This window comes from Aspergillus sclerotioniger, assembly GCF_003184525.1.
Source record: "Aspergillus sclerotioniger CBS 115572 chromosome Unknown BO94scaffold_8, whole genome shotgun sequence".
Classification (NCBI taxonomy): domain Eukaryota; kingdom Fungi; phylum Ascomycota; class Eurotiomycetes; order Eurotiales; family Aspergillaceae; genus Aspergillus; species Aspergillus sclerotioniger.
Window position 1 is genome coordinate 648,374 of NW_020290998.1, and position 27,814 is coordinate 676,187.

At 52.4% G+C, this 27,814-nt stretch overlaps 7 protein-coding genes across 7 annotated transcripts; 4 read left to right on the forward strand and 3 right to left on the reverse strand.

Annotated features, from left to right (window-relative positions):
• Positions 1-685: 685 nt before the first annotated feature.
• BO94DRAFT_381592 (resistance to Congo red protein) lies at positions 686-1,610 on the forward strand. Its single transcript, XM_025607268.1, has 3 exons — positions 686-740; positions 851-964; positions 1,028-1,610. The coding sequence occupies exons 1-3, from the start codon at positions 715-717 to the stop codon at positions 1,338-1,340; spliced, it is 453 nt and encodes a 150-aa protein (XP_025469572.1). The 5' UTR covers positions 686-714; the 3' UTR covers positions 1,341-1,610.
• Positions 1,611-3,085: 1,475 nt separating this feature from the next.
• On the forward strand, positions 3,086-4,676 carry BO94DRAFT_381611 (uncharacterized protein). Its single transcript, XM_025607269.1, has 2 exons — positions 3,086-3,311; positions 3,367-4,676. Exons 1-2 carry the CDS (start codon positions 3,193-3,195, stop codon positions 4,523-4,525), a joined length of 1,278 nt encoding a protein of 425 aa, XP_025469573.1. The 5' UTR covers positions 3,086-3,192; the 3' UTR covers positions 4,526-4,676.
• A 906-nt stretch (positions 4,677-5,582) lies between these two features.
• Positions 5,583-13,785, forward strand: BO94DRAFT_622642 (putative HEAT repeat protein (DRIM)). Its single transcript, XM_025617094.1, has 2 exons — positions 5,583-6,970; positions 7,024-13,785. Exons 1-2 carry the CDS (start codon positions 5,619-5,621, stop codon positions 13,520-13,522), a joined length of 7,851 nt encoding a protein of 2,616 aa, XP_025469574.1. The 5' UTR covers positions 5,583-5,618; the 3' UTR covers positions 13,523-13,785.
• A 44-nt stretch (positions 13,786-13,829) lies between these two features.
• BO94DRAFT_488495 (DNL-type zinc finger protein) lies at positions 13,830-14,492 on the reverse strand (the record flags this gene model as incomplete). Its single annotated transcript, XM_025609067.1, has 1 exon — positions 13,830-14,492. A coding segment is annotated over exon 1 (585 nt), but the record flags the coding sequence as incomplete, so codon positions are not given.
• Positions 14,493-14,621: 129 nt separating this feature from the next.
• BO94DRAFT_622643 (cullin family protein) lies at positions 14,622-17,892 on the forward strand. Its single transcript, XM_025617095.1, has 4 exons — positions 14,622-14,892; positions 15,051-15,440; positions 15,496-17,372; positions 17,423-17,892. The coding sequence occupies exons 1-4, from the start codon at positions 14,851-14,853 to the stop codon at positions 17,592-17,594; spliced, it is 2,481 nt and encodes an 826-aa protein (XP_025469576.1). The 5' UTR covers positions 14,622-14,850; the 3' UTR covers positions 17,595-17,892.
• Positions 17,893-18,024: 132 nt separating this feature from the next.
• Positions 18,025-18,977, reverse strand: sld5 (putative GINS DNA replication complex subunit Sld5; the record flags this gene model as incomplete). Its single annotated transcript, XM_025609825.1, has 2 exons — positions 18,736-18,977; positions 18,025-18,648 (listed from the first exon to the last, which is right to left on the reverse strand). Exons 1-2 carry the CDS (start codon positions 18,910-18,912, stop codon positions 18,025-18,027), a joined length of 801 nt encoding a protein of 266 aa, XP_025469577.1. The 5' UTR covers positions 18,913-18,977.
• Positions 18,978-19,980: 1,003 nt separating this feature from the next.
• On the reverse strand, positions 19,981-22,107 carry nimT (putative tyrosine protein phosphatase MIH1; the record flags this gene model as incomplete). Its single annotated transcript, XM_025616828.1, has 4 exons — positions 21,596-22,107; positions 21,451-21,518; positions 21,173-21,395; positions 19,981-21,109 (listed from the first exon to the last, which is right to left on the reverse strand). Exons 1-4 carry the CDS (start codon positions 21,847-21,849, stop codon positions 19,981-19,983), a joined length of 1,674 nt encoding a protein of 557 aa, XP_025469578.1. The 5' UTR covers positions 21,850-22,107.
• Between the last annotated feature and the right edge of the window lie 5,707 nt (positions 22,108-27,814).

A 27,814-nucleotide genomic window follows, 5' to 3' on the forward strand; every position in this document is an offset into this window, starting at 1 on the left:
TACACTAGCCCACCCTTTCCCCCCCAGTCTGCTACCCTTGTACACATTGTACACAATCGGGCATGTGTGTCGATGTGTCAAGTGGCTAGGAGCTGTTGGCAGAGAAGACTACGTACGACGCTTGTGGGGGGGGAATACTACGTCAAACACTGCCGAAGTAACTTTAGGATTAGCACCAACTGACGGACGCTCTAAAGATTCTTCATCAAAATGGTTGGTTCATAAAAGTAGTCGGCTTTATGCCTGGTTTGCAGTTGAGTTTTTTTTTTTTAAAGGACCATCATCACTCGCAGTAGAACCGGTCTTCGACCTCATTTTATTAATCTTCCTCAAGTATTTAGGTTACTTCCACCGCCGCCCAGGTTGCCCAGCCACTGAGCCACACTGGCACCGGCTCCCAGCCCTACCTTACCCAATCGCCAACCGTCCCCATAATTACTTACCCGTGCAGTTCCTTTCGCTTTGCTGCTGCCTTCAGACGCCCAGAAGAACTTCACTGCTTCTTCCCTTTCCCCCCCCTACCTTGCTCCTCGTTAGAATCCCTTTCTTACCCTGAGAACTTTCCTGGACTTTTGCGACCCTCCTCCCATAAAATCCGTCCTTCTGACCATCGCATACTTTCCATCCACCTCGCACTAGTTTTTATTGTTCCCTGTACCGCCTGATCGACGTCATCTTCCGCCCCCAGGCCTCGGATAGAGAGGTTCAGCCACCATGGGTATTCTACTTCGTCGAGACTGGTACGTATGGCTTGTCTGCCTAAACATCCCTGGTCTGAGGACCTGCAGGTCTTCTAGAATGGCCATCAACCCCAGTTTGTACCTTAGATCGAGTGGCTGACCAGTCTTAGCTATGACACTGTCAACGGCCGGGTGTGCGATGGCAGCACCTGGTATGACTGGGGTCGTTGGATCGCTTTTGGAGTTATTGTCGCTGTGGCACTAACCATCTTCTTTTTCTTCGCGTATGTACCTTTTCCCTAACCAAGAAGTCTGGCGCTTTGGCTGGAAGCTTACAATATTGGCAGATGCTACAACGCTCGCCGTCGGCGCAGACAAGGCCTTCGCCCTCATCCCGGCACTGGATGGCTTGCTGGTCCTCCTCCCACCTTCCAACAGTCACAGCAACAGGCAGCACAACAAAATCAACGACCATACTATGCAGATCCCTATTACCAACAACAACCGCCGCCTCAATATAGCCCCCACCCACACGCTTACGGTTATTTCGGTGGCCAGCAAACAGGAATCGAATTGCAATCACCACCAAACGCATACCACGGTGGCGAACGTGTATACCAGGCACCTCCGGGTCCCCCTCCTCCAACTTCCAAGGTGTAACGCTTGACATCGCGGCCAGTGAAGTGAAACGACCTTTCTCTCCAGATACCAGATACAAGGGGTTCCTTGATCGACCATTATGTAATTACCCAGGCGTCTTTGTTCATCGGTTATTGGGATATGTCGCTCTCTGCGTCTCATAGCGTCAGGCTAGGAGGGGATACCAGAGGGAATGTGTGACGGTTTATGAGTTTCCTTGTGCCTATTTTCTAAGCTCCTTCCACCCATCCTATAATGAATTATCGAGGTAGTGCTCTCTTCTCTACGTCATGGCATGCAGCATATCCGCTCATTTTTCCTTTCTTGCATTGCGATTATTGTCTTGGTTGTGCTATATGATTTTTCTTTTCTTTCAAGGCGATAATGGCGAACCCGGTTTATACCAACGTTGATATTTTACAATGGAGACGGTGCATTCTCATCCAAGGCACCCATCTGTCAGGGACTAGTTAGTCTGCCAATGTCTGCCTAATACAGGTGAATACATGATCTCTCTTCTAACCCGAACCCGAACCCGAACCAAATCGGACTAGTCTACTGGGAGGGATAAAGCCAGGAAGCGGCCAATGTTAACCCCTTGGGATGTTCGAAAGGGAGTCGGCTGACGTCCCTTGTATGGGTGAGGTGTAGGGCATCCCGTGTTGTTCGGAAGAAATCTAAGTACACTAGGGACTCGATAAAATATATTGCGGGAAGGAATAAGCTTCGATGAAGAGTGTGACTGGATGTAGGGATGGTCGTCTGCCGGTCCAAGAGACGCACCCATGTATGTCACTGAGCTGTGGTGGACACCGCGACTGCCAATAAGATTGGCCATTATGCTGGAGCAGCAGAAGTGCAGAGGAGGCCGTGGGAGGGATCGACAGCAGTGGAGAGGGTCCGGCGATGAAGGAAACGGGCGGTTTCAAGTGCTGTTTAGCACTTTAGCCCTTTAGCTAGCCCTCCTCGCCCGGTACAGGGATGGTAATACACCATCCTTTTGCGTGGGGGAACCGGGTATGGGGGCGTAAATACGAGCTGGCTCGCCTGCTTCAATTGCGATGGGCGAGTGGCTCTCCGCATGCGCGCTGATCTCCTGTTCCTCTTTGTCCTCCCCCAGCCAATTTAAAACTATTCGCTCGCTGTTTGAACCCATCGTTTCTTCCTTCTGCCTTCTTGTAGTGCCCCCTCCTTCGGCCTCAGGGACATCCCCAACCAACGTCCTTCTTTTCTGGTCCTTCGTCCCAGCCGAGGAGAACATTTGTTGTCGCCTTGCAGATTCCCTGGCGATCTGCACATGATCGATAACTCATAATTCCCCTTGGAGGCGCGGCGGTGCACTGCTTCGCTGAGCGCACCACCACCACCACTTCATCATTCATTTCCCTTCCAGTCGGTTTTGATCACACGATTTCAATCTCTCTCCTTTCTTGTCCTGCTTTGGGAAGACACTCCTTTTCCAAGAATAGTTTTTTTCCCCCACCCTTGTGCGCCCCTCCTTGAATTATTTTGAACCGCCCTGTTAAGCACTTGCGCTCTCTCAATCTGTGCAACAGTCGCGCAACGTCGCGAATCGAACCATTTATTACGCGAGACCGACTAGCGATACGAACCAAAGCCAGATGAGTCTCTGGTAACCATTCATTAAAATCACCCATCTCGAGTCGAATTGAGTCACGATAAGAACTCTCCCTTCGTGCGAGTCGCTTATCTCACACCGTTGCTTTGCTGCATTACATGATTACGCCAGACGTGTCAGGAACACGCGCAGTACAGGAAGGTTTCCGGACAGGGAACCACCGCTCTTTATTGTCTTGGATCGGCTGTGGGACTCGAGGGATTTCCGGTGGATCTCACACATCTTGTCAGAACCATGAGCCCGGTGGATAAGACACCCGTCCCATTGTGGGCGAGGAGTGTGGTGAGCGATCTCAAATCCGACGCTGAAACGTTTACCAGTTGGGACAAATGCATGTCGAAAGCCTATTGCAAGTATGTCGCGGTGTTTCCGCTGTTGTTTTGCTACATTCTAACTCAACGTGCCTAGGTGGCCTGTCATCGCCGCAATCATCATCGCCGCATTGATTCTCCTCTCGGTCATTGCATGTGTGGTCAATTGCTTGTGTTGTGGTGTGCAATGTTGCAAATGCTGTTGCGGATGTTGTTCGTCATGCTGCCCAGCTCCCAGGAGAAGGAGGGACAAGACGAAGCATTTGGACGATCAGTATGACCAACAGCCTCCAATGCCTGCCATGCCGACTGTACCGCCCATAAATAATGCCTATCAGTCACCTTATCAGCCGCAAGCACCGCCTGTCTACCGCGGAGCAGAGGTAGCACGGTTTGATACACCGACAAGTCCTGCAGGCGCGAAGTTCGACGAGGACGCATTGCCTGCCATGCCCACGTGGGACAACGCCGTAACAAAGCGGGTCGAAGATGGGGAGCCTCACGGAGAAGCAATGGAGATGAAACCTCTCAATAACCCCATCCAGGAGCCTCGCCGTATGCCATCTGCCGCCAGATCAGTCGGGGGTGGTTATATGGGCCCTACGCCGTTGAGAACCGGGACACCTGCTAACCATCACGCTGAGCCTCGAGGATATGATGGATATGATGGATACGGTGGACAAGATGCATATGGCTATCATGCGTCCGGGCCAAGGTCTCCCCCGCCCATTTCGCCTTATGAGCAACAGCCATATAGCGCGTATCCTCCTGAGGACCGCTTCCATTCCATGTCGCCGGCCCCCACGTACACCTCGCAACCAGCTTATGCGCATATGGACTCGGCGCAACCACATCATATGCCTATGGATGGCGCGCAACCGTATCATATGCCCATGGACGACGTGCACCCGCCCTATATGCCAATGGATGCCCCGCAATCCCATTACATGCCGATGGACAACATGCAGCCACATCATATGCCACCGGAATCCACGTACGGGCAGCCGATGCCGATTAACAGAACATACTCCCCAGCCCCCACTCTCCACTCGGCTATGAATGCTCCTCGTCCAGTCCCGTACCGCCAGCCTTCCCCAGGGTTTAACCAAGCACCGCCCTATCGAGGAATGTCTCCCGCTACTCCTGTATCGCCACCTCCCCCATTCACTTCGACCCCTGCGTCTTATGAAACCAATGACCCGGGCAGGCCCCCGAGTCTTTTGCAGAGTGGGCGCAGGCCCACGCCCAACTATTGAGAGATCTTCAGGCTATCCTGCTATTCTAGCCAGTTCCCGATGACTATGATTTTCTCTATAGGAATTGACGCCGTAAATGCGGCCCTGATTCCACTTTTCTTGGTGTGCCCAGCTCTGGCTTGAAAAGTTTTGTGACCTAGAAATGTTGTCTTGGATGCTGTGTGGTTGTGAGATATTGACCTACAGACACATTTCACAACGGACCTCGGATGGAACCTGCGAGTCCTTGGAAACTTCCATGGAAATTGCTCCAACCCACAATTCAAAGGCAATAGAGTCTATTGGATAGTGATGCCTTACCTCAGCATCCGCCCTTTGTCCACCATCGACCCACCACCCCTTTCGCTTCACTGGAAGAACCTGATGACCGATATGCGGATTCTTCAACCCTCTCCCCACCGGCCTTGTAGATACTATTTACCTTTTGTGTTTCTGGCCCGCCATGACCCAAACCCTTTTCGGATGATGTATGCTTGAACCAATGATGGAAATCTAACGAACGCACCTGTACTTTTGGCATGACTGCAGTTTGGGTTTCTGCAACGGGCTTGTTTTGCATAGGAATTTTTGGACCAAAGAATAGAATACCACTGACTCGGTACTCTGTTATCCTGGCTTTGCAGGGGTTACTGGGGAGTGTATGCTGGATTCCCGGAGTAGTATAATGTAGGAAGTGGCATCAATATATATGGGTCGGAGATGTTAGGTTTGTGAAAAGTTGCTAGAGGGAGAACATAGATGCTAGAACAGAATAGCCCACTGTAGTCTGCAAGGTCAACTACGCTAATGCATGTCGGCATATCCGGAGACAATAATTGTTTGCTTTCGAGCGATGCCAAAATGGCCCAAAAGAGATTCAAGGAGCTTGGGCCACCACCATCACACGTGATGCCGAGCCTAGCCGCAGCCGGCTAGCGCAGGCCGTCCGTAAAGCCCGGGCGGTGAACTAATCTCCGCACCGGAACAAGGTTGCCGCGGGCCCGATGAATTTTTTTGTCTATACTACTGAGGAGAGTTGGAGATACTCCACCCACTCGAGATCCCTACGACTCTACAACGACGCTGCTCGTTTTTGTCGCCATCACATCTCACGATGGTTGCAGCGTCGTCGTCTTCGCGGGCCAAGCCCGTGAAGCGCGTGAAGGGTGGGACAGAGACCACCAAGTCGCATCGATTCGAGCCGTTTTCCCAGCGTGTCGCAAAATTGAAGATCGACCCCATTCATCGCGTGCGCCGACCCAGCTTTGGTGAAGAAGCCGATGAGACGTCCTCCTATTTCCGGTCGGCCTTCGAGCACTGGACCGAGTTGAACCTGTCCGACAATTTCGTGCAATTCGCCCGCCGAGTGAACCCGCTGTGCGAGAGCTTGGCTCAGATTCTGTACCATGAGGAGAAGATAATGAACTTTTTGGTGGAGTACATCGAGAAGAGGGATAAGTTGTCGATTGAGCCGCTGCTGGGTCTTCTTGCCCAGTTCGCGCGCGATTTGGGCGTCAGGTTCGAGAAGCATTTCGCGACTGCGGTCACTTTGGTGGCTTCTGTCGCCGCTAGCCATCCTGATGTCGAGGTTGTCGAATGGTCCTTCTCCTGCCTTGCTTGGATCTTCAAGTTCCTTTCCCGACTTTTGGTTCCGGATCTCAGACAGCTGCTAGGTATCATGACGCCTTACCTTGGAAAAGAACGCCAAAAGTCGTTTGTTGCCCGCTTTGCCGCCGAATCGATGTCGTTCCTTATTCGCAAGGCTGGTTTGGTTTATTACAAGAACACGACTCCTCTTCAACGCGCGGTATCTTTCCTGCTCGAGGACTTGCGCCAGACCGCTGGGGAGGATAAGAACGTGGAGATGTACAAGGATGGACTGATGGCAATGTTCGCTGATGCCATCAAAGGCGTCAAATACGGCATCCACTCAAACGGAGGCGATATCCTCAGCTGTATCCTGGACAACATTTGCACCGGCGATGACCTGCAGAGTAGTTTGGGACTGGAGGTCGCAAGCGGAGTGGTTACCAACATCCTCCACAACACTACCGTCGACACTTTCGAGCCGATCCTAGATCTCGTCAGATCATATATCGAAAAGAACTGCACCAAAGGCGAAAAGCAGCACGCTACCGCTTGCTCTCGGCTGATCTTCGTGTGTGTCACTACTCGGAAGGGAACGCGTGTCAAGAACTGGAGGCCCGTACACCAGACACTGCTTCTTCTGCTCCAGAATGCTGCTGGTGCTCCTGGTGCGTATGCTGAAGCTATACCCCAGCTTCTCACCACTGTCGCATACGCGCTCCAGATATCGCCGATGGATGAAATGCTGCCGTTCATGCGCTCGATAATGGATGCCGTGTCGAATGATGAACTCTCGGCGCATTTCCTCGCATTTTGTGCCACATTCTCTGAATGGGGGCCAGAGAGATTCCACAGTGTTGTCCTTCCTTATTTCCAAAAGTAAGATATCGATTCATTGTATCACTCGATGCCAATCTAACGTCTAAACCTAGGTTTGTCAACACATCATGGAAGGAGCACGAGTACGAGCTCTGCTTGTCCTTGCTCCGTTTGAACCATGCTGGTTGCATCACATCCGAAGTCGCCAAACCTGGCTATATCACTTGTCCTGCTTCTTGGAAGTCTCGTGTCAAAGACACGTTCAACAAGCCTAACCACAGCGCCACTGAAGTGTCCCTTCTTAACGCATACTCCAAGCTTCCCAGCGCATTGTCTCTCTCAACAGAACCGTCTTTGATACCTGAGTTGACCAAAACCCTACACGGTCATCTCATCCGCAACCTGAAGAAGAAGAGCACTGATCCCTCGGCTACAACCAAGTTCTTCTTGGGTCAGGGGTTCAAGACTTACGTGGACCTTGCTACCGTTGCTGGTAACATCGACTCTAGTCTTTGGGACCGCGTTAGCAAGGTAGCGGCACAATACTCTCGTCTTCCGACCTTTCTTGAGGCCACTCTGGGATACATTTCCGCCTGCAAAAAGGACATTGACCTTCAACACTCGACTATTGAAGACTTTGCGGAAGACCTGATTTCCAACCTCAGCGGGCCTTCCCACAAGCTCCGATTGTTATCTTTGAGGATTCTGCGGGAACTTGTGCTGGCCTCCGGCGAGGATGCCGACCTTATCTCAACAGCCATTGAAATCGAGGAGAGCCCATTGACTCTGCAAAGTGCTAGGGTTCTGGCAATGCATGTGCGTAAGCTTGCCTTGTCTTATCCACAAGTGGTTTCACGCAGATGGATGGCCAGGTTGCTTCCTCATTTCTGCTTTGGTTTGTTGTCAAAGAAGATGGCGCCATTGTGGGACGATGCTGCCTCTGCCCTTAAGTCGATGAGTGAACTGCCAGAGGGTGAGAAGATTGTCTCGGATCTCGCATTCCAGTGGCTTGATGAGAGAGGATCAGGTGAGGCAGCTGCGGACGCGAGTGATGAAGACAGCACTGAGTCCTACGTTGGTGGTCACTATACCTGCTCCAACACGCTGAAGATTGAGGATATCTCCGCCAAGTATTTCGAAAACCCCGAGCAACCCGTAACAACTTTGTCCGAAGGGTTTGAGAAGGACCACACGTTCTCGGGTGTTATTCCTGCCTCGCCTAGAACCCAAGCTATGCGTGTGCTCAACGCTGTCCCGAACATTGCTGAAAAGAAATCCCGCCAGATCATTCCCCTCTTCCTATCTTGGGCTCTACGCGACGAGGACGACGGCCCTGGCGCAGATTCGAAAGATTCCAATGTGCCCTATATTCCATGGGGTTTCCACGATCGGTTGGCGTTCCTTGGCCTCCTTGGCCAGTTCCTCAATCCCCGTGTATTGTACAAGGCACCGGAGGTCCATGAGGCCCTTCTGGGATTGCTGTGCCACGGTAATTCTGAAATCCAAAAGGCTGCACTCAAGGCCCTTTTCACCTGGAAGTCTGCGAGCATCACACCCTACCAGGAAAACCTCCTCAACATCTTGGATGAGTCGCGATTCAGGGATGAGCTTTCTGTGTTTGTTCGGATTGGCGGTGATGACAGTCTGATCGAAGAAGGGCACCGACCCGAGCTTGTTCCTGTTCTCCTTCGGCTTTTGTATGGTCGTATGATCTCGAAGGCCGGTGCAAGTTCCGGTCAGGCAGGCCAGGCTGGTCGGAGAAAGGCCATTTTGAGAACGTTGTCGCAGTTGCCTGATAAAGAATTTGAGATCTTTATGCAGGTTTCATTTGGAGCACTTGGAGAGCTCGACCTGGTACAAGATGGTAAAATCAACCAGCAGGCTTTCGAACAAGAGCTGGTCACCCCTAGGCGCCAAACAGGTTTGTTGAAGATGATTGAAACCGTCTTCGACACGCTTCAGAGCCGGGTGGCCCCTTATGCCGAGAAGTCCATGCAAGTGGTTCTCTACTGCCTCGTTCGGGCATGCCGAGAGATTGAAAAAGATCAACCAACGCCCGCCGCCGATTCGCAAGAAGGACGCCTGTTGACAGTTCTGCGCAATATTCGACACACCTGTATACGCTGTCTGGAACTTATCTTCTCCACCACGCAGGATCGGGATTGGTCGCCCTATGTTGGTGTCATCTTCCAGGATGTTATCAACCCTAGGATCGAGAACTTTGCAACAGAAACCGCTCAAGGCGTGTCAGGTCTTCTTCGGCTTTTCCACGTCTGGGCTTCTGCTCCCAGATCCACATTCTATTTCGTCCAGCATAATGACGTTGTCCTGAAGAAGGTCGTGGACTGCCTCGGCGTAAATTCCGCTCGTGACGAAGTCAAGGTCTTTGTCATGGACGAGATTCTAGTGCCACTTGTCAACATTTCAACGGGCAAAGAGCTTCAGGAGCAAGAGAAGATGAGCGATATTCCTGCTGACGAAGTTCGATTTCAGATTTTGTCTCCTTACATCGAGCACACCCTGTCTCATCTCAGTAGACTGCTCAAGCGCGGCCCTTCCCGGCCCGTCTTGATTTCTGGCGTGCAGGCCCTTTCTCTTATCGCTCCATGTGTTGAGTCGTCAAAGGAGACATACAGCCTCATCAGTATCACCACCTATCTACTCCGTCAACCTCCGGACCGCGTGTCTCCGAAAACCAAGTCTGGTTTGCTACGGACTTTAGAACATTTCCTGCCCTTATTCGACCCGAAGGAGGATGCTTCTCTATCCCAAGAAGTTTTCGAAGCTGTGTCCTCGATGTTTGATTACTTCAAGGACAATGCAAACAGAGAAATTCTGGCTAGGGTTTTCACGGCATTTGCCACACGGGATGAAGAGCTCGTTCAAGTCGCTTCTCTTTGCGAGGACCTTAACTCCGTGTCCATGAAGAGACTCGAAGTGGATTATGAACGTCGTCTACAAGCTTTCCGGGAGGTCAACGAGAATCTCTGGGACAAGCTCAGCGCCAAGCAGTGGCGTCCTCTTCTCTACAACATGCTGTACCAGGTCAAGGATGAAGAGGAACTTGCGATTCGGGGAAGCGCTTCATTTGGACTGAAGCGTTTCATGGAACGGGCTGTTCTTCCCACCGGTGGCGATGCCGAAGATTTCGAACCTCTCGTCACAGAGGTTCTGTTCCCTGCTCTGCAGGGTGGCATTCGTCAGAAATCAGAGCTCATCAGATCCGAGTTCCTATCCGCTCTTGGATACTTCGTCAAGCTGAACCCAGAGCGCCCGGCTGTGCAGGATTTGCATGTATTGCTTGTTGGTGATGACGAAGAAGCGTCTTTCTTCAACAACGTTCTTCACATTCAGCAGCATCGTCGCCTTAGAGCCTTGCGCCGTCTTGCCAGCGAAGCAGCCAAGGGTAACCTCCAGGCTTCGAACATCAGCACGATCTTCATCCCTCTCAATGAGCACTTTGTGTTTGACGAGGAAGCTGACGAGGCTGCCCACAACCTTATCGCGGAGGCTGTGAACACTATCGGAGCCCTTGCTGAATGGTTAGATTGGAGCCAGTTCAGGGCTATTTTCCGGAGATACCGTGGTTACATGCAGAGCAAGTCTGACATGGAGAAGAACATCCTGAGGCTTTTAGGCAAGATGTCGGATTCTTTGACCAACGCCATGAACCAGCACATCGCCATCAAAGCGGCCGCTAAAGATGGAATGGATGGCTTGGAAACTTCCGCGCCTACTTCTACGCTTGCTCGGTCCATCCCATCAGTCACTAAGGTTGCGAACGAGCTGACGACAAACTTTACCCCCCAGTTGACCGATTTCATCCACCACAAGAATGAGGCACAGATGAGTCTGCGTTTACCTGCTGCCGTCACGACCATCAAGCTTTTAAAGTTGTTGCCAGAGACCGATATGTCAATTCGGTTGCCACCAGTTCTCCTGGATGTCTGCAGTATCCTCAAGAGTCGCACCCAGGAAACGCGAGACACTGCTCGGAAAACCCTGAACGACATTGCTATTTTGCTTGGCCCATCCTACTTTGGTTATATTCTCAAAGAGCTTCGGACTACTCTCACCAAGGGTTACCAGCTTCACGTGCTGTCTTTCACGGTCCACTCGATGCTTGTCTTCACAACGGATGAGTTCAAGCAGGGCGACCTGGATTACTGTCTGACGGACCTGAGCTCCATTGTTATGGATGACACTTTCGGCACTGTAGGTCAGGAGAAGGAAGCCGAGGAGTATGTGAGCAAAATGAAGGAAGTCAAGAGCAGCAAGAGTTTCGACTCCATGGAGCTGCTGGCGAAAAACTCTACCGTCCGGAACTTGGCGGGTCTGGTCCGGCCCCTGCAATCGCTTCTGCGGGAAAAGCTCAACTCCAATATTGTGAGGAAGGTCGACGAGCTTCTGCGGAGAATTGGAGTCGGCCTTTTGAGGAACCCAGGTGTCGAAAGCCGTGATATCCTGATGTTCTGTTACGAAGTCATCAAGGAGACATATAACGCGCCGGTCAAGGTCCAGACACAAGTTGCCAAGACTGCCCAGGAAGAGAACCTGTTGATCAATCTTCACGGATCCAAGCGAGGCGAGAAACGCGGTGCTACCTCGTCTTACATCCACAAATTGACGCGCTTCTCTCTGGACGTCCTGCGTGCCATTCTCAGCAAGCACAGCTCCCTGCTCACCCCGGCTAATCTCACAGGATTTGTTCCGATTATTGGCGATGCGCTGGTCCAGGCCCACGAAGAAGTCAAGATCTCGGCTCTTCGTCTGCTGTCAACCATCATCAAGCTTCCCATCCCGGAGATTGACAGCAACTCGCACGTGTATTTCACTGAAGCAGTGAAGGTGATCAAGGAGGCTCCGAGCACGAACACTGAGGCCGCTCAAGCATCACTGAAGTTGGTCTCCGCCATGCTCCGGGAGAGAAAGAGCACCAAGCTCAGAGATGGACATCTCGCATACCTGCTTCAACGTATTACGTCTGACATCGAAGAGCCCGACCGCCAAGGTGTCACCTTCAACTTCATCCGGGCTGTTATGGCAAGGAAATTTGTGGTTCCTGAAGTGTACGAACTGATGGACCACATCGCTACCATGATGGTTACGAACCAGGCTCGCTCTGCACGGGACCTCGCTCGCGGCACATACATTCATTTCCTGATCGAATACCCGCAAGCCAAGAACCGGTGGACCAAACAGCTCAGTTTCCTGGCTAAGAATCTGGAATACAAGCACCAGGATGGTCGCCAATCGGTCATGGAGGCGATCCATATGCTTTTGGCCAAGACTGGAGACGAGCTCGCCCAGGACATTGTCAGCACCTTCTTCCTGCCTGTGGTCATTGTCATGGCGAATGATGACGCTCCTGAGTGCAGAGAAATGGCCGGCACACTGCTCGGAGAACTCTACACCCGGGCAGATAGGGAGCAAATGAAGACCATGCTCACCCCTCTTCGTTCTTGGGTGGAGCAAACAGACAACTTGCTTCTGACCAGCACCGGATTGCAAGCCATGCGGATCTATTTCGAGGTGGAAGGCACCGAAAAGGACAAGGAGGCTCGGTTCGTCGTGGACATGCTCCCGGCCATCATGCAACCAGTTCTCAAGGCCGAGGAGACCGAGAACTGGCAAGCTCTCTACTTCTCCCTCCAGCTCTTCTCCAAGCTCTGCAAGTCTGTTCCTAACATTGCGCTCGCCAAGGAACGTGCCAAAATTTGGGCCGCGATCCGTGAATGCCTGTTCTACCCCCATGCCTGGGTCAAGACCTGCGCCGCGAATCTTGTCGGCACCTGGCTTGCGGACCTGGCCAAGCACAATGCGGCAGTTGGATACGGTTCTCTCCCGTTGGCTGGTTCCACGGGATTGGGGCTGGACAAGGACGCCATGCTGCAGCTGATCCGTGCCAGTTTGCGCTCCCTTCGCACTCCCGCCGTCAGCGAGGAGCTCGCCATGCAGTCCGTCCGCAACATCATCTTCCTCGGCCGGTGCTGCGCCCAAAACGGCCTTGAGTTTCCCAAGGCCGGCGACAAGGACGCCGAATCGGATGCCAGCGATAGCGAGGACGAGGCGAATGGCGAGGAGACCGAACGTCCAGTGGACGCACCCAAATCCGCCATTCGCTACATCTTCGAGCAGACATCGTCCATTCTGCGTCGGGAGCTGCTTACTACGCGGGCCGAATCTCTGATCCCCAAGACCGCTTCCATCGGCCTCTTCGCCTCGCTCTGCCGGCACCTTGAGGTTGATCAAATCCGGGAATCCCTGTCGGTCATCCTGCTCCCTCTTCTGCATATGACCGACCCCAATATCCCGCCCCCTCGGTCCTCCGACGAAGTCTTCCGGGAATCCTACAAGGGCCTGGTCTCCAACTGCCACGAGGTGCTTGACATTATTCAGAAGAAGCTGGGACCCACCGAATACATCAGTCAGATGGCGAAGGTCCAGGACGCCATCAAAGAGAGACGTGAAGGCCGCCGCGTCAAGAGACGCATCGAAGCCGTCACCGAGCCGGAGCGGTACGAGAAGGACAAGCGGAGACGCAACGACCGCAAGCGCGACAAGAGAAAGGAGAGAGGAGCAGAGCATCGCAGCCGGAGACGCGGCTTCTAGACGAGTGGCACGATTGCATATTCTGGGTATCGAACGGCGTTGGGAGAATAGGAGATCATTTCGATTCGAGTATAGTACAGATTCTTCCTTCCTTCATAAAAGTACAGTGTATGTCCTGGAGCAGAGTGTATATAGTTGTCTTTCCATCATTCCATCATTCTTTCTTCTTTCCTTTCAAAGAGGTATCTCTACCACCAAAATCAACCATAACGCCTCTCCTCATTAGATCGCTCAACTTTTATACAACCACATTATCTACCCCCACCAATCAACCCCCTTACTCCCCCTTCTTACCCTCCTCCGCACTCCCCCCTCCTTAACATTAACACTCCCATCCTCCCAAAACTCCATATCGCCATTCACATACCCCCTCTTCACCTTCCCCCCCTGCTTGGCCAAAATATCCTCAAGGGTACTTTTCTTATCGAAAAAGATATTCAAATGATCACTGATAACATGACGATTCTCGCACGACGGACACCGGATCAACACCGTCCCGCGATGGTATCCGTGCTTGGACATTCGATGCGAAGAACGGTTTCCGCATGGTTTGCACGTGAAGGTGATTTGGTATGCGGGTTCTTGTTCGCGGCGGAGACGGTTCTGTTCGGCGTTTTGGGCGTCGGTTTCGGGGGTGGTGGTTTGGTTGGTTAGGGGATTGGAGGTAGGTTTTGCGGTGGAGGAGGAGTTGTGACGGAGGAGATGTGCGGATAGTCTGGTGTGAATAGGTGAATGTGAAGGATGACGCTGGCGGGTTAACAGGTTGGAGAAGTGCCGTGAAGATATACTGGTAGTGGTAGTGGTAGTTGATGTTATTGTTGTTGTTGTTGTTGCTGCAGCGCGAGGAAGTGAGCCTCTCAGACCCCTAGAAACAAGCGACGTGAATGAATGCATGATGTGATGTGTCCGTATTAAATTGTATTTGTAGGGAGAATCCTGCCCGAGATGAATGATTTGCGGGAATATGAAGCGGACAGGAAGGCAAAAGATGACGATTGATGGTTTGGGGCCGGCCGGAGTTTGCGCCGGACTTAGGTTCTTCCAGGTTGGTTGTTGGTTCTGGACCTCCGCGGGCTTGTCTTTCTTCTGCAACAACTCACCCCGACCAAGCCCCAGGCGATGACTCGAACCAGTGACACGGGGCTTTGGAATCTTTGATTTCGGTGTCTTGTTGTTTTTTTGTTGTTGATTCGGAGTGCAGTGCAGATAGCTGGTCTCGGTTTGATTGTGTCGTGGGTGAAGTTCGTACGTCACTTCTGGCGCCTTTTCCGGAGCTTTGCCCCGCGCGGTATTTCTATCTGGGTGGTATTTTGTGACGGTGAGCGATTATGGCTTTGAGGGCGAGGCAGAGGATTCGCGCCCCGCGCAGGGTGAGTTGGTCTTTTTTTTCTCTTTTGTTCTGTTTGGGGGGGTAGCTTGAGGTGCTGGTGGAGGGGTCTGGTCTCGCTCGGGACAGAGTTCCGTCCGATAACGGCGGCGAGAAATGACGAGGTGGAATGTGCGACGATAAGCTAATGAGATATTGCAGGGTATGATAGTTACTACCAAGGTGGACGATTTCGATGGTAATTGGAGAGACTTGTCGACGTCGTTGAGGAAAATTCACACCAAAGATGCATCAAATCTGTCCTTCGAGCAGCTATACCGCAACTCATATAATATTGTTCTGATGATGCGTGGAGAGGAGCTATACGAGAGTATCAAAGTATTGGAACGAGAATGGTTGGAAGAGGAGGTTTACACGCGTGTGACGGCGTCGATTTCGCCTAGTCTTTTGGTGGCGACACAGCTGGTCGATGTGCAAGATCAGGCAAATGAGAGGAGAGAGGCCGGGGAGAGGTTTCTGGCGGTGCTCAAGGAGGCGTGGGAGGACCATCAGCTTTGCATGGGGATGATCACCGATGTCCTCATGTACATGGTAGGTCTATGTGCTGTGCCTGCTCGGTCTGCTGTGGCTAACGATGCGCATCTAGGATCGAGTCATGTCGACGGATCACCGAAAGCCTTCCATTTATGTTGTCGTCATGGCATTGTTTCGAGACCATGTGCTACGGTCGCCCATTAGACCGGATACCCAGACCACCGTGTACGACGTATTCGAGTCGACTGTCCTATTTATGCTGCAACTGGAGAGGTCGGGGCACATCATCGACCGGCCTCTGATCAGACACTGCATTTATATGCTTGAGGGTCTCTATGAGACCATTACAGAGGAAGAGTCAACGAAGCTGTACCTGACTGTCTTTGAACCCGCATTCCTGGAGGCCAGCAGGAAATTCTACCAGGCTGAAGGACGGCGACTCCTCGAGACTGGAGATGCCGCGACTTTTTGCAAGAGTGCTACGGATCGTCTCTCGGAGGAGACCGAGAGATGTGTGGACACTCTTTCGTCGCTTACGGAGGCGAAGATAAAGGATGTCCTGGATAATGAGCTGATCAAGAACAACATCGCCGAGGTTGTCAAGCTCGAGGGCACTGGTGCCAAAAGCATGCTCGACAATGACCGGCTAGACAACCTACGAAGTCTCTACGTGCTCAGCGCGCGGGTCGATAGTAAAAAGACACCGCTGACTACTGCTGTTCAAAGGCGGATCGTCGAGATGGGTAGAGAAGTCAACGACTCGGCGATTGCGTCCTCAGCGCCCAGCTCGGCGGGCAAGAAACCGTCTGAGGCCGGTGCAAAGAAGCCAAGTGAGAAGCCGGTGAACCAGCAGACGGTGGCTGCGATCAAGTGGGTGGACGACATCCTCAGGCTTAAGCAGAAGTTCGATAATATCTGGCAGAATGCCTTCCAGAGCGATCAGGTCATGCAAAGCGCTATAGCGAGCAGCTTCTCGGAGTTCATCAACTTGTCTCAGGGTGGCGCTGACCCGCGCAGTTCGGAGTACCTTTCTCTCTTCTTCGATGAGAACTTAAAGAAAGGCATCAAGGGCAAGACGGATAGCGAGGTTGACACATTGCTGGACAACGGCATCACTCTCCTGCGGTACATCAAAGATAAGGACATGTTTGAAGCGTACTACAAGAAACATCTCTCGCGTCGTTTGTTGATGAAGCGCTCCGTGAGTATGGATGCGGAACGACAAATGATCTCCAAAATGAAGATGGAAGTTGGCAATCAGTTCACACAGCGCCTGGAGGCCATGTTCAAGGACATGACCATCTCCGAGGATCTGACTTCGAGCTACAAAGAACACGTTCGACAATCAAGTGACCCCGATCAGAAGAAAGTGGAGTTGGATGTCAATGTGCTCACCAGTACGATGTGGCCTATGGAGGTCATGTCTAACGCGAGAAACGAAGACGTCCAGCTTTCCTGCATCTTCCCCAAGGAGGTTGAGAGCGTCAAGCAGAGCTTTGAACAGTTCTACCTTGGCAAGCACAACGGTCGCAAGCTGTCGTGGCAAGCCAGTATGGGCACCGCCGATGTTCGCGCGACGTTCCAACGATCCAATGGCAAGACTCAGCGCCACGAACTGAACGTTTCTACTTACGCTATGATTATCTTACTACTATTCAACGATGTTCCCGCGGACGAGTCTCTCACCTACACCGAGATCCAGGCCCAGACGCGTATTCCGGACCACGATCTGATCCGCAACTTGCAGTCACTTGCCGTGGCGCCCAAGACACGAGTTCTGAAGAAAGATCCCATGAGCAAGGACGTCAAGCCCACGGACAAGTTCTTTTTCAACCATGAATTCCAAAGCCCGTTCATGAAAGTCCGCATTGGCGTGGTCAGCGGCAGCGCCAACAAGGTCGAGAACCAGGACCAGCGTAAGGAAACAGAGAAGAAGATGAGCGAAGAGCGCGGTGCCAGCATCGAGGCAGCCATTGTCCGGATCATGAAGTGAGTCCCTCTCTAGCACCTCCCATTGACCCCTGCTAACAACTCAACAGACAACGAAAAACCCTAGTCCATTCCCAACTGATGACAGAAGTGCTAACTCAACTGTCCGCACGGTTCGTCCCAGACGTTAACATGATCAAAAAGCGTATCGAGAGTTTGATCGATCGCGAGTATCTGGAGCGGGTGGAAGAGGATCCACCCACGTACGGATACGTCGCGTAGTCGTGCCCGACTCTGCTGGCCTGCTTTTCTTTCTTCGCATCATCGGTTTCTTTTGTCTCTTTTATCTGTCTGTTTTAATCTCACACGTGAGAGCATGATCTTGGACTTAGCGGCGACGGCGCACGGTGGATATGAATATCGTTTAGCCCATAGATCTTTCTTGTCATGTCATGACTATTCATTAGCTATTATCTTTTGGCGGAAGTTCTTGCATGGATGGATGCCTTGATGGGTTACGAATTGGGGAGTAGTCTGCATTGACGAGTGAGTGATGGTATTAATATATGATCAAATTGGCAAGATTCAGTATCTCACAATCGTCATACACATAAAATAGACAGACAGACAGTAAATAGGTATCCCACCAACGCCACAAATGCTACCTCCCCTCCCCCATCCCCAAATAAACCCCCGCCCACAATAACACAAACTAAAGAACCTCCACCTCCCCCTCCCCCAAGCCCCCTAACCCCTCCCACCTAACCGCCCAAACATCCCCCATCCTCATCGTCTTCCCAAGCGTCTCCCTCTCAACTCCATCCCCAGGAGGCACCACAACCCTAACCTCCTCCCCCAAACACCTCACAAAAACGACCTCCTTCCCCTCCGGCCCCTGCACCATACTAATACCTCCCGCATTATCATCCAACCGTCTCAACTGCGGCGGAAACGAGCCCAAAAACGACGCCCCGTAATGTCCCGCCAATAATGTCTGATGGGCGTGCAGAAACGACACCTCTTCTTTCGACAACGGCGATGGATCTTCAACGTCCGTGTCTGGGGGAGGAGGAATTGAGTCCTCTGGCTGTTGTTGTTGTTGGGTATCTTGGGATTGGGAGGGCGGGTGAAGTTGAGATTGGCGGGAGATGAGAAGAAGGTAGTGCATGCTGTGGGAGGTGAGTTTTGAGAGACGTTGGCGGAGGAGGGAGCGGATGAGGTATTGGGTTCGGGAGAGGTCGGTTTGCAGGATCGAGAGGGTGAGGTTTGTGGTTGCGGCGTTTAGGGCGGTGGTGGGGTCGGTGGAGGAGGCGGCGAGGTCTTCGATTTGGGTTATCTATTTTTTGTTTTACTCTTTCGTTAGATTTGGGGTAGATGTTGGGGATATGGATTGGATTGGATAAAAATAGGGAAGGGGGGGTACCTGGTTCCTGACGCGGTCCATCATGCGCTCCATTAGAGCAGCCGGCCATGGGAGGAGCTCCGACACGCCGCGCTCGGCGACCCAGAAGCGCGTCAGTAATTGGTGGTCTAGTGTCGCGGACTCTGGGTTGGAAGCGTCCGGGCGATCGACGGAGGCGAGAATGTCGTCGATGTCCATGGTGGTAGAGCCGGTGGTGAGTGGTGAGTGAGAGGTGAGAGAGGCTCTGCGTCGGCGGAGAAGCCGTTGAAGGAGCAAGTGTGGGAGGAAGAAAGCGGAGCGGAGCGAGAGCGGGTCTCGGGATTCGGAGGGTCCGCCGCGGAGACGGCTGCCTCAGGCTGACATCAGCTACGTTCACATAACTACTACTTATAGTACTGCGTACTGCTGAATACAAATTTGACTCATGTTTATTCATTTTTCCAACATAGGAAATTAGTCTTTTAACCTCCACTTTCCCCATACATTAAAGTCGGGTCAGTAACCGACCAAGTTCGTGGTTATGTATGTACACCTGCACGCATCCCTCGTCGCATATTAAGCCTCTTGCTTATCTCAGGGCCAGACGGCCGAAGTAGCGATCGTGCATCAAGATTATCGTCATGCCTGACGAGCCGTACGTCGATATGTACTGTGTAGTACGGCGAATTGGCACTCCCTTGGCATTATACAGGAACCGGGGAGGTCGATTAAAAGACGGTAAAGGAAAAACAAAAAGCGGCAGAAGGAAATGCCAGCTGGCGAGGTATCATAACATCGAGCACGCAATGTGTCGAAAGGTCGTCAAAACAACATAGGAAATCCGAAGGGAGTGGTCGGTCGATGGAAGGAGCGGAATTCGAACTCGGTCGAAAGGTGAAAGGTGAGGTACGGTCTCGTCTTCGGATCAAAGCAAAAACGTCCGCGGAAAATCGAAAACAATCGTCAAAATGGACCGTCTGTCTAATCACCACACCAAAGCTGTAGGTAGCAAGGAAACCGAAAGCAAACGAATGGAACGGGATGGACCCGCGACGCTGGCTGATGCAAAATCCAGCGTCCAGTGCTGGTTGTATCCCAAGATGCAAAACGCTTTGACGCCAATATCCATAAATCCACGCAAGGAGCCAATGGACCCGCAGTGGCCAAATGTATCAGGAATGTTCAAGCCGGACGAAAAGGAAAAGGGCAAAGGAGGACCCGTTGGGTGTGGCGACGCGTCATGATAATCGTAGAATCATTGCGTGGGGCCAGAAGATTCGAATGGACTCAGTAAGACAGCATACGCCGTCCGGAAAATCGTCCAGATCCTGGGCTTTCGGCAAATGGTGAGCCCAGATAACGGTTGCGGTCACCAGGGTTGTTGCGACACCTCCCCGTCGGGCTGTCTTCCATCTGAGGAGAGTGCTGACCAAAGGCAAAGGTTTGGGCGCGATTGAGCTTGGACCGCTGCTTGACCTTCCCGAGGCCACGCTCGCAGGCAAACTCATGTTCCTTGGCGCTCATCTCAACGTAGTTTTGGGGATAGCACAAGGTCCGATGCTCGGCAAAAAACGCGCTGTAGCCACCGTCCAAGATATACATCTCGGGGTAACTGAGTTGCGGGTACTGATCGATGTTGTATGCGCGATCCCGATGGCGAATATATTTCGCCATGATAGGGGCACGATGGGCGGAATATTCGCAATGGAAAACCAATGCGGTCCGCGGTTGGGGGCTGGCGAAGAGTTCGGCGGCCAAATAGTCCTTGTCGTTGTAGTTCACGGCGCCGGTGATGTGGCCGCCCTCATATTCGTACTCGAAGCGGCAATCCACGATCATGACGTGGTCAAACCGATCATTGTATTTGCCATCCATGAGCTCCACGAGAATATTCTTGTCGATACGAGGCAGTGTATCGGCCTGGTCCTCAGAAAAGGTGTGAGGGAGCTGCAGGCTCGGGGTTCCTTCAATGTCGGCGATTGCCGGAAGTGGTGCATTTGTAGTATAATTAGCCTCTTTTTCGACGACAATATCCTCCGGGTGCTCAAACATGCTCAGTGAGCGTCGGCACTGTTTCCGAGGGCGCATCACAGGGTGGGAATTTTTGCGGACCGAGGCCGCGGATGGCGACCCATTCCCGCGGACGTGGCTCCCACTGTTGCTCAATTGCGGTCGCAGTCGTGGATTGGCAAGGATGCCGTTCGAGTGACTCCTCAATGTCGGCCGTTCCCGCTGGGGTGATTCATTGAACATATCCTCCAGCGATGCCGATGCACTCAACGAGGTTTTGCCAGCCTTGCTGTGGAACTTAAAGGGCGGTGCCTGGCTTTCCGGTGCGGGTTTGTTCATGCCGAGCTGGAACGTCTGGGCTTTGCTTCTAGCTAAGCTAGGTCGTAAGAAGGTCGGACGTCTTCTCCTACAGACACAATGCAATTAGAACCACATAGGTCTTTATCACGTCCAAGCACTTCGTTCTTACTCTTGCAGGCTGTCCTTGGGCTGAACGAGAGGTGATTCCTCCAACGGGCTAGGAGCGGCAGACATCATCGGTGTATCCATTGCAGAATCCAGGCAAGGTGACTCGAGTTCGACTTCGTTCAGGAGGCCGAATGCGGGCTTGTGTGGTAACGGGGACATATCCATGATATCCATAGCGGGGGCTGGCGAGGAACAGGGAAGCGGAGGCGTGGTCATTGACTCTGCTCTATATGTTAAGCGATCCACATTCTGAGGACACGTTCGAATGTGAGCTCTTACCACACCGGTTGCTATTCCCGAGCAGACTCGCAGTGAACAAAGACCGCCGGGGCGTAGCCAGCTGCGGACTATGTTTGGTTGTTAGTACATCCCGCCATGGACCACGCACATGGGAACAAAGGGCGGGCAAAACGACCGTACGAACCTTTGATCAATATGAAAATTCTGAGACAGATCCGCAGCGAGGCTAGCCGTGGGAGAGGAGCCCCGAACGGGTTTCACGTTGAAGTAATCTCCATGACCTTTCTTCATCGACAGGTCTTTGAAATTGAAACTGTTGTGGCCCAGTCCACGCATAGGACTGAAAGAATTATAGGACGTCGGTGCATCGGCACGAAAGCAATGCCCGAACATCACCGAGGGAGGCTGCATAGCAGCCAACGGGGATGAGTGCTCCATTCTTGCCGGAGAATGGTGGTTTTCCTTTTCTCGGGTTCACGCCAATATGTCGACGACTAAACGATGGAGTTGCTAGCAGCGAAGAATCGGACGACAGAATCGGTGCGAGCTATCTATCCGGCATACACTACACGGCAGATGTGGTACAATTGGTGTCCTCGTGTCTACCCAGCTTCTTGCAATCCTCTTTTTCCCAATTGTATTGGATCCCGAACCTCGTAAAACGTCAAGACGGCTTCGAAATCCTTCAGCTGACCAGTCCGAAACCGCACTACTCGGGAACGAAGCCGTCGGTTTAGAGCGACATGGCTGGTCTGTCCAGCGGGATCAAAGCGAATTCGAGGACGGTATGGGGTGGAAAAGGAAGTACGCCGGACGGGCAGAGTGGCTATAAGAACCGTAGACCTAGTCAGCAAAAAGCAAATCCTCGGAGCGAGTACCAGGGGAGCTCGTAGCAGGTATATATATATATATATATATGGTACGCTAAGGCATGAGGGAAGAAGTTACCGAAGAGAAGAGGGCTGGACACGGGACTGGGCCTGGGCAGAGCTCGCACGACGGAGCATGGGAATGAGGAGGAAAGAAGCTCTGGATAGGGAGGTGGAGAGGACGTTTAAGAGCTAGGGGAGAGAAGAGGAAAAGGAAGAAAAAAGGTCTGGAGAAAGTGAAGCTGAAGGGATGCCCTTGTTGCAATGGCAACGCAAAAGTGGGGAGGGATCTCCAGATGCTCGAGAAGAGCTTAAGCGACGATGGGTTAGGCTGTGTCAGAAAACCAATGTCGAACCGGTTTGGGCCATGACCGCATAAGGATTTGACCCTGCAAACACCGCCCTACTAACGACTACCAAGATACTACAACTATCTACTATGGAGTCCTCCTGCTACTATTCTGCAAGGCCTGGGCCGGTTCCCATTGGGGAGGGGGAGAGAGGAGAATAGCCGGACGAGGGTTGGTTGATGGAATATGCAGCACCCATCACCTTTTTTTTCCCTCCGGGCGCATATGGAATAATTGACAGCTGTAGGTACTCTGGACTAGTAATGATGAGTAGTCCGTAGGTACCTTGTTCCATACATACGTACATACCAGGGCAGCTCAACCGGTACCATACAGTATCTATGACCGGGCGGAGATACGTACAGTATGTATGTACACTGTATGTCGAGTGACCTTCCGGCCGGGCCAGCAAGACCGACAGCAAGTAGGTACCCGGACGGGACTAGTTGCCCTCCCTTTCAGAGTAGGGCTCTGGGCGCCCCTCGTTGCCGGGACTCCCTTGCCGCCAGCACCAGCGCTAGCCGCTGCTCAGCAACCCCCCGCCTATCAGCTTCCTTACTGCGCCGCCCGCTCCCTATCGCTTTACCCAATCTCGGCGGGCTGGCTGAACCGCTGAAGGCATTGGATCGTGCCTGTCTCACGGAGCAGACGGTCTCCCACTCTTCTCTCGGCCTTCTTTTCTTTCCATTACTAACCTAACCGCGGAGACGCTGGGTCCTCTGTATTTCGTTTTTGACAGGTTTCACCTGTGTAACAAGTCCTCCGAATTGCTGTAGAAACCGTTGCCCTTTTTTTCTGACGACTCGTCAGCGCCCTGCACTCCGTTGCTTGACAGGGTCCGGACTATTGCTCAATGGCCGTTCGTCCCAAGAACTACTACTACCTACCACCTACCTAGCCTACTTATCCTGGCGTAAGCTAGGTTAATCAATCAATCTAGAGCTCGACGACCACGGAGGACACTAACACCCACTTAGGTAGGTAGTAGTATTCGATCAATCCCTGGGCCTATCTGGGAAGAAGGATTTTTCTGGCTTAAAGCGGATCGACCAGTCAGAGCTGAAATTGATGGGGTAAAAATTCGAATTCGATCAATAATATCGTCCCGTGTGTGCCGTTCGATTTTTTTCCCTTTCAATTTTCCACTTTTTATATACATCAGTCCCATGAACCAAAAAGAGAGATCGAATCTAATAAAATCTCCACTCTTGCTCCACTCAGTCGGAAAAAAGTGCTTGTCCGGTATCATTCAGGAACGAGTTCCATGGTATATTTCGAACCTTGAGCAGAGTAGAGCTGTCATACATACGTAAAAGATCAACCCTGCCGTTATACCAGGTTAGACGAATCCGCAGCTAGTCAACTGGCCGCCTCTATTTTCCGCAGTCATGTATTACAGGACCGAACCACATACCTCCAGGCTGCCTTGCTATTGCTACCTAGTAGTTACAGTGACTGATTAGATCATCGTTGCCTTTCCAGGCTCTCTCCCGATCGGAGACAACCACGGCTTAGCCAGATTGAGCCATCCATGCCAGAGGACTGGAACGACTGGAACCTCATCCGAGCATGCCACGCGCTTAACTGCGGTCCAGTAACGAGGGTGGTTTCTGCAGAAGAATCTGCCCTCCCCTCCACCATGGCCATCTCACGAGATGCCTCCTCAGGATCTACATAGGTTGTGCTACTCCAGCATCCTCTTCCCCGCGGGAGACTATGAGTCAGAAACATTCAGGTACCTCCTCAGATACTAGTTAGCTTGATTGCCTCATCTACGGCACACTGATCATGACTGTCTCGGCATCAATAGGTCCGACGGTCCCTCCTCCAGCCTGGATTTTGCACCCCTCTCGCGCACTGTCTTCATTGCGGCCCGTTCTTCAGACACACACCCATGCCCTTACGTTGGCTTCACCCTGCCCACATTCCTGCAGGCCTTGGCTAGGGATGCCCTCCCTTCCAACTTCCCAGAACGACTCAAGGGTGGCGGCTGATAACAGTCCGTGTTGGATCTTATCACTGCCGCCGATAATGAGCTTCATGATGGAAGCGACTGCGCTCGAGAATAGGTCCATGTCTACGGCGTGAGGCACTCTAGCTGACCGGGCTCTAGTCCTCCCGGATGTGGGGTTGGCTGTGATCCCCAGCTGAAGCAGCAGGATTTCCCTTCGCACCCGAGGTGCTGACGACGTCACCGATACTTCTCCGCCACAATGAGGGGCCAAAAGGCATAACCGGGTCATGCAATCTCGAATCGTTTATGGAGAACAATGGAGTATGGATCGTCCTGGTCCTTTCCGCCATTCTGGGTCGACCTCATCGATCGCGCATCATATTGCCTCGATGGAGCTATGGAGGCCCAGAGGCTAGTGCTGCCTCGTGGGCCATGAAAATAGCCCATTCGAACAGGGAATGGCTAGCGTCTTATTTGGCCCCTCGTTGTTACAATTACACCGCCACGAATGGCGAGATCGGTAAGCTCCTCCTACATATCTAGTACGTGCATCGTCGAACCCCATCCTACCTTGTCCCAAGCCGAAGCCCCTCACCTTTGAGACACCGGTCGTTCCCAAGGCTGATCCCTTCCTCCCTCCACAGCATTAGCGCTGGAGGTTTCGAGGGTCCAGATTGAGACATATTCTCCCCTCTACGAACGTAGCCGGAAAATGCGGCTCACCCGCGTTCTCTACGCGCCAGGATGGACACTAGCCCCCAAGAACTATCTGGACAAAGGTCGCTAGAGTGATTACCGATGCCCGTGCTGTTCCGTGTCGATGGGGGGTGAGTGGACAATGGCATCTCGTAAGCCCGAGGCATTGTTCTCAGGGTGGTAATGATTGACCCGAGGGGGTTCATCTGCGGCTGAACGATCTGTTTGTTGACCATAGGCGCCGGGAACTGATCTGGACCGTCGGCCGCGTGATGGCGAGCCGTGCTAGACGGCTAGTGTTCGTACCTCGGATCTCTCGGTGGAGTCGGTGTCGACGGGCTCCTCCGTAGCTCCGTCACCTGAGCGGCCATGACATGCACTGTTATCTGTCGTCCAGGCAGCCCAGACAACTCCGAGGACCGGGCATCAGCGTCGGGCGCTCTGGCAACTGCCAACAGCAGCCTATTAGTGGTCCACGCCGAATGGCCCAGTATCAGCACCAAGCTTGGCGGGCCAGCAGGAAGCGCTGGTGCGGGGTTCAAACTGTGATGGAGCCTTTGATTGGGTAAATCCTGCAGTCTTAGTGCTCGTGCTCCAGAAAGGCTGTCTGCAACTTTATTTAGATACAGCGATATCCTCCCTCCGGACTGGAGTGCTCCCAACCGGTTTCCAGATCTTACTGGCCCGCGTTGATGGGGAGAAGTCGTGATGTCACACTGAGGGGAGCGTCTTGCATGAAACCTTCCCTTCCCGCCCAGTCCGGTATCTGCAGGCCAACATTGTTACTGTATGTACGTATGTATGTGCTGGCACACGCTCGGGGAATACCCTGGTTCGTGAGTGGGATGGAGACTCATTGTTTATCGACTGCCATTCTCGCCTCCAATGTAAACAAAAACAGTCGTTGCGAACCCCTCCACCCTTTCACAGCGACGCGACCGGCGAGCGTTGTCCCGTGACTTGGCTCCGATGCACCGTCCCTTACAAGGCGGTCGGGCCTCATGACATCACCCGCTCCCCTCCCTTGGGAGTCCCTTCATCCTCGCCTTGCTTTGTCCCTTTGCTCCGTCTGGCTTCCTTGCTGCCCCCCGCCCCCAAAGCATCATCCATCTTTCCTTATCCTGGACTGATGGCACTCCTCTCGGCTCGGACTCAGTTTCCTGCCAATTCGGGATCCGTCCGTTCACCCACGATGATGACCCTTTTGGCTCATCCCACCTGCGACGGCACCATCACCCCGTAACTAGTGAGTCTAGACGCGATCGGGGAAGCGATCTGCAGCACTATCGGCTATCTAGCACTCTGGAAAAGGATCCAGATCTTCATCCTCTCACCCTCCTGGCCATGTGGCCAGTTTCAGACAACTTGCCAGTTGTTGCCACTCAGATCCGCTCTGCTTGGAAGGGCGGTTTTAGTCCTTAGCTCTTGCCAATAAATCGATTTCTCATACACGGGTTCGAGCTTAGGAAAGCTTATTCGAACAGGGCTGCGTGATGCACAAACCACTTGCGCTTATCCCTGGGAAATTGCGTTATCTGGGGATGTTATCGAGGGTTACATCTGCCCCTAAGATCTCGCTTCCGTATGCGATATCTCACTAATCAAATGGCCTTATCTCAGATCCTCTCGATATTAAGAAGCGATCGGTTACACCTGGTGGACACCCCTTCTGGCTCGGACCTGATATCGATCGCATATACCTCCCCCTTCTTTAGCACGATCCTTGCCAAAGGCGACTCAACAAACCTAAACACCCTGGTAATAAATCAATAATCCATCTCCTGGCGAGATCATCAAATATATCGCCAACACAGGACAAGGTTATCTAGGAGATTATGTCGGCTCAATAATCAGCACGACATGCAAGTCTATCTAGCATATTGGAACGCCCTGCTCAGCCATTGACCGTTCTGGCGCACCCCATATCGCCACTTTTGGCTCAGCCACATCTCAACCCCAAACCAGGATAGCCCACCAGCCCTACCATCGCTGTTATCCTTGTTTGAGTTCCCTAGTTTCAATATCTGCACGAAATTCCCCGTTGTCGAAGATAATCGCTCTTACACCTGCAGGAACGCCAGGTACCAATTAGACATACATGAACATGGGCCGCCCTTACATTGTTATCTAGCTCCCCCACACATCTAGTCCTGGTTTATCTCATCCCTCTCGGATTGAGTTCAATGCTCCTCCAGCACCAACCCAATGGAACTGGTGTTCTTACATAATATGCCTTGCTGCAGTACGCCAGTGCGGCGCTTCCTTTGTTGGGATGAAGCATATCGCCAGGTTTCTGGATTGGGCTTCAGATTAGGGATAGGGCAATCAACTACTCCATATCGGGACCCTGGTATGTCTCCCACAATAAAACAGGTTGTCCTCAAGTAGTGACTAAGTATATTTAGAGTTGCTCCTACGTATATAATTAGCAGCACATACAATACGCACATTCCTTGTATCCTCGTAAACCATACGATCAGATTACCTACCTATCCATCGCCCAAGTTCAACAGTCGCCACCAAGTTCTCCCCCA

Coding starts and splice junctions, on each gene's coding strand:
- BO94DRAFT_622643 (XM_025617095.1), top strand. CDS start 14,851: ATGGCTTTGAGGGCGAGGCAGAGGATTCGCGCCCCGCGCAGG. Junction 14,893..15,050: donor GGATTCGCGCCCCGCGCAGG/GTGAGTTGGTCT, acceptor GAGATATTGCAG/GGTATGATAGTTACTACCAA. Junction 15,441..15,495: donor CCGATGTCCTCATGTACATG/GTAGGTCTATGT, acceptor ATGCGCATCTAG/GATCGAGTCATGTCGACGGA.
- BO94DRAFT_622642 (XM_025617094.1), top strand. CDS start 5,619: ATGGTTGCAGCGTCGTCGTCTTCGCGGGCCAAGCCCGTGAAGCGCGTG. Junction 6,971..7,023: donor GTCCTTCCTTATTTCCAAAA/GTAAGATATCGA, acceptor GTCTAAACCTAG/GTTTGTCAACACATCATGGA.
- BO94DRAFT_381611 (XM_025607269.1), top strand. CDS start 3,193: ATGAGCCCGGTGGATAAGACACCCGTCCCATTGTGGGCGAGGAGTGTG. Junction 3,312..3,366: donor ATGTCGAAAGCCTATTGCAA/GTATGTCGCGGT, acceptor CAACGTGCCTAG/GTGGCCTGTCATCGCCGCAA.
- BO94DRAFT_381592 (XM_025607268.1), top strand. CDS start 715: ATGGGTATTCTACTTCGTCGAGACTG. Junction 741..850: donor ATTCTACTTCGTCGAGACTG/GTACGTATGGCT, acceptor GACCAGTCTTAG/CTATGACACTGTCAACGGCC. Junction 965..1,027: donor ACCATCTTCTTTTTCTTCGC/GTATGTACCTTT, acceptor CAATATTGGCAG/ATGCTACAACGCTCGCCGTC.